Genomic DNA, 7,588 nt, shown 5'->3' with positions numbered 1-7,588 from the left:
AGATTTTCAATCACATTCTTCTCAATGTGCATCACATCAAGATTGTGACAAAGTGGCAAATCCTTCCAATAAGCAAGTTAAAGAATATTGATCTGTTTGACTATGGAGTCTCATCATTCATAGACTTTTTCCTCTTCTTACCTGTTAATTTTTCAAACTCTGTATGAATTGTTTCCAACTTGATTAATAGATCAACTCTGCTCAAATGACGATTTTACTTCTCTTTTTCTTCATACCCATTAAATTAAGATTTTTGACTTCTGAAAGGATGGTTGAGATCAGTTAAAAATTTTATGTGCCCCATATAAGTAAATTTTCCATCATGTTTTAACATACTGAATCTGTTCCTTCACTACAAATAGGACATGCAAATTTTCCACTGTTTTACAATCTGATAAATGATCATACGCTGGAAAATCATGTATAGCCCACAACAAAATTGCTCTCATTATAAATATATGTTTAGTGCTGGCATCATATATTCTAATTCCTATAAATCACAACTCATTTAGCTCTACAATCAGTGGCTGCAAGTATACGTCAATGTCATGTCCTGGACTATTTCTCCCAGGAATCAAAAGTGTCAATATCGTAAACTCCTTCTGCATGCATAAAGATGGTGGCAGATTATATGAAACAACTATAACAAGCCAACAACTGTATGAGTTGTTTTTCATCTCAAATGGATTAAATCCATCTGTTGTAAGTTCCAACCGAACATTATGTGGCTCAACAACAAAATCTTTCCATTTACTATCCACTCCTTTCCAACAGGATTAATCTACTGGATGACATATAAACTTTTTTCATTATTGACCTCTTTTAGGATGTCATTTCATGTTCTCCGTAATCCATGGCATACTATACATTCGTTTCAACCTTTGCGTTAATGGAAAATACCTCAATATTTTCACCGATAAAAGTTTTGTCCTCGACTTCTTTTCATTAACCGATTTTCATATGCACTCGCCACATTTTGGACAACTATATCTATCTTCATTCTTTCTCCAATACAATGTACAATCATTAGGATATACATGAATAATCACGTACTTCATCCGTAAAGTTTTGATCATTTTCTTTGCGGAGTAGGTGCTCTCTAGTAAGAAATTATCATGTGGCAATATCTTTTTAATCATTTGTAATAATTCATGAAAACTTTTTTGAGACCATTGATGTCTAGTCTTCATACTCAGCAACTCAACTATAACTGATAATTTTGTATCCTCTTTTTGACATGAGTGATATAAGGGTTGCTTCGCTTCTTCTATCATTTGGCGATATTGAGTATCATCTGTTAAATCATCATGAACTTGATCATCGTTTTTATTAGGACACTCATCCATACAAGTAACTTCATCTTCTTCATTGGAAAAATGTTCAAGCGCATCATTCAACATGTCTGCCATTCTTGGGATCATATTTTCATCACACTAACGAACAAACGTATTAGCCCCGACTGTTGCATGATCACCGCCCCTGCAATATTCTCCATGGAATGTCCATCTTGTGTAAGAAGTATATATACCGTCACAGACTAAGTGTTCTGTGATTGTTTCTATATTTTTCTTCCCCGATAAGGTATTACTATATTTGACATAAGGACAAAAATAATGATCATCATTATCGAAATTCTATTTATTCATTTTCAAGTATTTAATAAATGACGTTATACCATCAATGTATTCCATTGATAGCCTAGGTTTCGACATCCACTATTTGCTTAGAACTTTAAGCCTCTCCATCAAGCATACAACTGATAAGTAAGAGGAAAAAACAACATATTTTAGAAAGATGTGTAAGATAATTATAAAATATATTGTTGGTACTGTCATTCATCATAGTCTTTCACATCATTCGATGTGATTATGACCATCAAATCAATAGACTTCTATGAACTAATGATGTTGGACTTTTAATGCCCTTAAAAATTAAGGATAACCTTTGGTTTCAATTCTCAAATGAGTGCTTAATCTAATTTGAGATTTAAACCAATACTAAAGCTATGAAAAACATAAAAGATATCTAATTGAGAATAAGAATGAAGCAAAGACTACAAATAAATAATGAACAACAAATAAAAAAAGGAAATGAGAATGGTCATAAATCTTGTAAGTTATAGAAGTGAATATGTTGTTTTGATTAAGGTTTTTGAGAAACTAAATGTGTTTGGTTCAGACCAAACCCTCAGACACCCTATTTGTAGAGTTGATAGTTTCTGATTCTCAATTGGTTCAAATTTTTTAGATACGACTCTAATCAGCACCAATAAAAATGGTCATGATTTTTAAACGATGGACACTAACAAGTTATATTTTTATGTGGTTTGGTGATTATTTTTCTTGGTTCTAGTTTCCATCACGGGTTAAGATCAGTAATGTGAGCTTCAAAAACATTAGCGGAACATCTACATCCAAACTTGTCGTCAATCTCTTATGCAACCAAGGTGTGCCATGCCAAGATGTGGAGATTGGTGATATCAACTTGAAGTATACTAGTGAAGATAGAGCTGCAACATCTGTATGTTCCAATGTTAAGGCAATCCTTTTTGGGAAACAAATCCCACCTGCTTGTGTCTAGCACTCTTCATGCTTAGTGGATAAGGATATTGTATGTATATATGTAGGCTTATACGATGAATATATGTAACAATTCTAGAGGTTTTATTCTTGAATTCATATTTAGTACAACTAATTATTTTTTAATTTTGTTAACCTTGATTTATCATTTAAAAATGCTTGTTTGCGAAAATGAAATTTAAACAGAGATCTTAAACAATCACTAAGATGCAAGACATCAAAGGAATTGAGTAGGAAAAGTAGAGAGAAATGCACACATTTTGGGGTGTTTGGTTGAGTTCTATTGTGGACACATGATTTATTTAATTTTGAATATATCATCCACTTTGGGAGATTTTGGAGTCGCCACCATTCACATTTGAAATGGGTGTGAATGGTCACCCGGATTATATTTTTTTGAAAAATATGTCAATTTTGGCATTTTGGTGACTCTTGTACGCATATGGCTCATTTGGTTCAACTTTTGATTTTAGGTAAGGGGGCTCATTTTATGGAGTAGGGAAGGTGTTAGGCACCCTACTCCATCCACCGTTAGTGGTAACCTTGGATTCAGTCCTTTTTGAAAATAAAAATAAAATAAGAAAAAGAATCAAGAAATCCGATATGTGCCCTCAAGTATGAGGGGCTTTGATGTTGGTTCAACCCATTGAGGGCACTCTTATTGAAAAAAGGGCTCTTTGATGGTTCAAACCATGGTGGTATGTGTGAAGGTGTATAGAAAGGGATGAGTAGAAGAGGGGAGTTGGAGGGGGTATTCTTTTGTCCAAACCCACCTTGCTCCTTTGTTGACTTTCTTTGATTTTTCTTGATGAATCCCTTTGACCTTCTTGAATTTGCTTGAAAAGAAGTTGAGAGTTGAGAGTTGAGAGTTGAATGTAATGGAGGTGAGTTGAGAGTTGAGGGTAGTGAGGTGAGTAGAGAGTTTTTTTTAGAGAGTATTTTTCTCAAATTTTCATTAGGTAGTGAGAGTTGAGAATGAGGGGGGTTTTTATAGAGTTTGGGAGTTATTTTTAAGGGTAAGATGGGGTGAAATATTGGGAGAGTAGAGAATGGCATGAGTTTTGAGGATAGGGGGTATGAAATTAAGAGTTGGGAGATGGATAATTATGTAATGGAGGTAAATGGGTTGTGTTTTGATCCAAATGGTTTGGATCTTATCCAAACCATTTGGGTGGAATGTTTGGTGAGGTGAGATGATGGGTGTTTAAGAGGGTGGTTGTAATTGAGTGGTGTTTGGTTTAAGAGAATGGGGGGTGTAAGAGGGTGGTTGGGAGGTTGAGGGGGATGGTGACATGTGGCAAGATGTGTGGAGATTAGGGGTTTAGATTAATTAATGGGAGTTAATGAGTGTTTGAGGAGGGGTGTAGGTTTAGATTGTAGAGATGGTAGATTAGGAGAAGGTGGTGGTTGGTTAGTAGGGAGTGATAATAGTAGGTTAGGGGGAGGTGTTTGATTTGAGAGGAGGGGTATAGGTTTAGGTTGTAGAGATGGTAGATTAGGGGAAGGTAGTGGTTGGTTAGTAGGGGGTGATGATAGTAGGTTAGGGGGAGGTGTAGGTTGATGTGATTTTTTTAGAGAAAAGCTAATGGGGTAGTTAATTTTTTAGAGAAAGGTGATGGGAGTTGGTGGTTTGATGAGAGAGGTGAGATGGGGGTGATGACATGTCTCACTTTTGATGAAAAAGTGATGATTGGTTTGATGTGGGTAGTGGTTTATGGGTTAGGGTTGTGGGTTGGATATAAATTGGATATGGATTTGGGCTTAAGGGTATTGGGCTTGGGTTTTAGGATGGGTTTTGGATTTTAGGAATTGGTTGGAGTCATTTTGGATTAGATTTTCAAAGGTGGGTCTGTTTTTACGTGATGTGGGATTAAATTTAGGTTAGGGGTTAAGGTGAGAAACGCATTTTATGTGTGTTGAAGGCTCGTAAGCTTTAGATGGGCTTGGGGTATTTTTGATTCAGGAGCAGTGCGGTGAAGATTGTGAAAAGTGGTGAGTATATCAAGTCTCATTTTGCATTTATTTATCTTTTTAGGGATTTTGGGGATCATTGGATTGATCAAAACGCCACGTGTTGGCAAATCGGGCTTTTTAGGTCCGTTGGTGAATTTATTGAAAAATCGAGTATTTTTACTTTGGGAGCGGAGCGGTGGAGGTTGGAGAGGTATAGGGTAGGTCCAGTCCTTTTGGTGGGCCCACTAGACCACTAGGAGGTCTCAGGGGCCTTGGTTTGATCAAAATGTTATATTTGAGTGATTTGTACTTTTGATGCCCGTTGGCAAATTTTATTGAAAGATTGTTGTTTTTAGGCCCTTTCGAGTGGGGGTCCGTTCAAATTGTGGTATTTATAGCTGCCCTTCTTTGCAAGAATTGCGTGCAAAGAATATACTAAACCCCTATTTGTACGGGTCGGAAAAACTTTGTAAAAACTCAACTTCGGAATACTGATTGAACTGATGAATTTTGTGGAAAATGACGCATCGAACATGGGGTCTAACAGAGTTTTGCCTTATTAATTCCTTGATTTCGATGGCGCGAAGCTCGTGTGAAATCTTGGAGTTGATGAAAATTTGATGAGTTTTGAAATCCGACTATTTCTTTGGTCGTGTTTTGACAAATCGGAGTTGAGTGGAACTCGAAAGGTTTTTAATTTTTTTTAATCCACTCTTCATTGTCTTCTTTTGTTGATCTTACTCTATTTCTACTATAAGTTAACCAATTTAATTCATGCATTGTCCCTTGAAATACGCTTTTGATCCTTTCAACGGTGTAAGCAAACAGTTGTCACAAATCCAAGAGAGAGTTTTGCTGTTGGAGTTGAATCAACCAAAATCTGAAGGCAGGAGGGCTACATAATCTGAGTCGCCCCCATTTAGAACCACATTCATTGCAACAATATCAATAGGAGCATAAACTACAAAAGAGCCTGTTGTATCGGTGCTACTCTTTGCAATATCAACATACTCTTTCGCCCTTCTTGATTTATTATCATACTAATATCTCTAGTTGGCATATTACTAGCCATAACACTTGCAGGGCGTTCGCACTGTCGATCTAAGGTAGCAACCCATCGCTTCGCTCCAAATCCAAGGTTAGAGTTAACCCGTGTTCTATATATACTGTGAATTGCTTTGTCATCCACTTCTACATGTTCGACCCATATGACCTTGGAGTAATAATTTGGCATTTCTTGAATTAAACAACCTAATGGCCTTCTTCGACATCAATATCGGACTACGTCCAAGGAAACATCGACCACCACCCAAATCCCCTCGGTATGTTGTTTACAATACCTTACAAAGAAACTCTCTCGAGTCAGGATCATAGGTGAAGGGACTTGAAATTCTGCTGTCATCACTTGAAGAGCTCCATTATAGTTTCCTGCTACGCTAGTTGATAGGACTTCTAGAGTCATGGCTCTTGAAATAATGTTAGAAAATATATTCGACTATTGATTCACATCCATGAGGATCTCAACAAGGTTAATGTGATTCATGATGACAACGACAGTTTCTCGAGAAGCTTCTGACTTCAATCCAAATGGTTTTGGCCCTATTCCCCTCGGGAATGTTTGCATGTACTCATCCGCCTAACTCTAGACAACTCTTAACTGGTTAAAAATTGTGCAACTAGCCTTCCAACTTGATTCTATGAAATCAAATTCAAATCATGCGGATCTCTATATCGAAGGCGACTCACAATGCATAAATAATGGCACTCTTAAATCGCCTTCCTTTCTCGAATAGACTGAGTCTATCCCCTTAAAAGGGCAAAATCTTACTAGATGTTAAATATGATCAAGAAGCGTAATCGGCACAACTTGAAGTAGAATTCTCTTATTGAGCTCATGGGCTCTATAGTCAAGTCTAATTGAGTTTAATTAGTTTTATTGGATGACTATTGAATTGATTCTCTTAATTAGAGCAAGGAATTGGTAATGACCATTAATCTTTCTTTTATGGTGTCATCCCTAGAAGAGGGGTGCTCTTTACTAAACCTGATTAACTAATCCAAATAAGTGCAAAGTGAAAAATAATAAACAAAGGTAAGTAGTAACCCACTAGCAATGAGAGGTGTGGGTGTTTCAAATTTACCTCTAGTGTTAGACAGGGTGAAGACAGGTTGAGTTGACTTAGGCCACCAACTCCAAATTTGGTGTACAAACCTAATGAGCCATAACGGTATAATCCAACTGTTATCCTTTCCTAGTCTATTACAATCCAAACCTTCTTAGATAATTAATGAACTAAGGAAAATTTTACAACGTTCCTAATACAAATAGATCTAAAATAGAAATGAAACCTAACTAAAATAAAGAAAAACTCAACAAGATAGAATGAATCTTGGATCTAATGGATTGAACTTGATCTTCTTGTCCAAAAATTCTCCAACTTATAAAAAATAGAGTATCAAAGCTGAACCTACCACTACAATCTAGAATAAGAAATAAGAATAGTATCAAAAAGTGAAGACTCAACTTTCTAGAATCAATGTGGTGTAGTAAACAGTGTACTACGTCATATTGAAACCTAGGGATTTGTGCCTGAAATTTTCACATAGATTTTAGTTTGTTTTCTTGATTGTAATGAGCACAGATTTTTTTGATTTTCTAAAAAAATTGGATCGACATAAAATAGAAATAGAAAAAAAAAAAAAAGAAAAAGAAAAAGAACAAATTAACTTCAACCAACTTAGAACAATTATACTTTTTTCCAGTAGCGGTATCAAAATTATGATGTTGTCGTTGTCATTTCATCAGAAATTATATTCATACCCTCCTTTAACTTGTAGGTAAATAAGGGATCGAACCCAAGAGAAATGGGGGATGTTACTAAGTTAGCATGAATTTAAGTAAATCTAAGTTATAGTTCAAACCTGTTTTTGTATTTTAGTGAAACAAAATGGAGAGCAAAATGTTGTTGGAAATTAAAGCGATAGAAAATGAAATTATATTAAGTAACAAAAGATAAAACATCCATTAGTGATTAGAATAACCTATTATTAGCATA

At 35.7% G+C, this 7,588-nt stretch overlaps 1 protein-coding gene across 1 annotated transcript; it reads left to right on the top strand.

Moving 5' to 3' along the window:
- The first annotated feature begins 543 nt into the window (after positions 1-543).
- Positions 544-2,580, top strand: LOC147388037 (exopolygalacturonase-like). Its single transcript, XM_086420265.1, has 2 exons — positions 544-702; positions 2,353-2,580. The coding sequence occupies exons 1-2, from the start codon at positions 544-546 to the stop codon at positions 2,578-2,580; spliced, it is 387 nt and encodes a 128-aa protein (XP_086276391.1).
- The last annotated feature ends 5,008 nt before the right edge of the window (positions 2,581-7,588 follow it).

This window comes from Akebia trifoliata, chromosome 13 (assembly GCF_017979445.1).
Source record: "Akebia trifoliata isolate Shusen 1 chromosome 13, ASM1797944v1, whole genome shotgun sequence".
Lineage (NCBI taxonomy): Eukaryota > Viridiplantae > Streptophyta > Magnoliopsida > Ranunculales > Lardizabalaceae > Akebia > Akebia trifoliata.
The sequence above is the reverse complement of the archived record's forward strand: the minus strand, read 5'-3'. Positions and strand labels throughout refer to the sequence as shown.

What these genes read in the sequence shown, in the direction of transcription:
- LOC147388037 (XM_086420265.1), top strand. Translation starts at nt 544, where the DNA reads ATGTCATGTCCTGGACTATTTCTCCCAGGAATCAAAAGTGTCAATATC. An exon ending in ATGGATTAAATCCATCTGTT is followed by an intron (nt 703 to 2,352) that starts GTAAGTTCCAAC and finishes TCTTGGTTCTAG; the next exon opens with TTTCCATCACGGGTTAAGAT.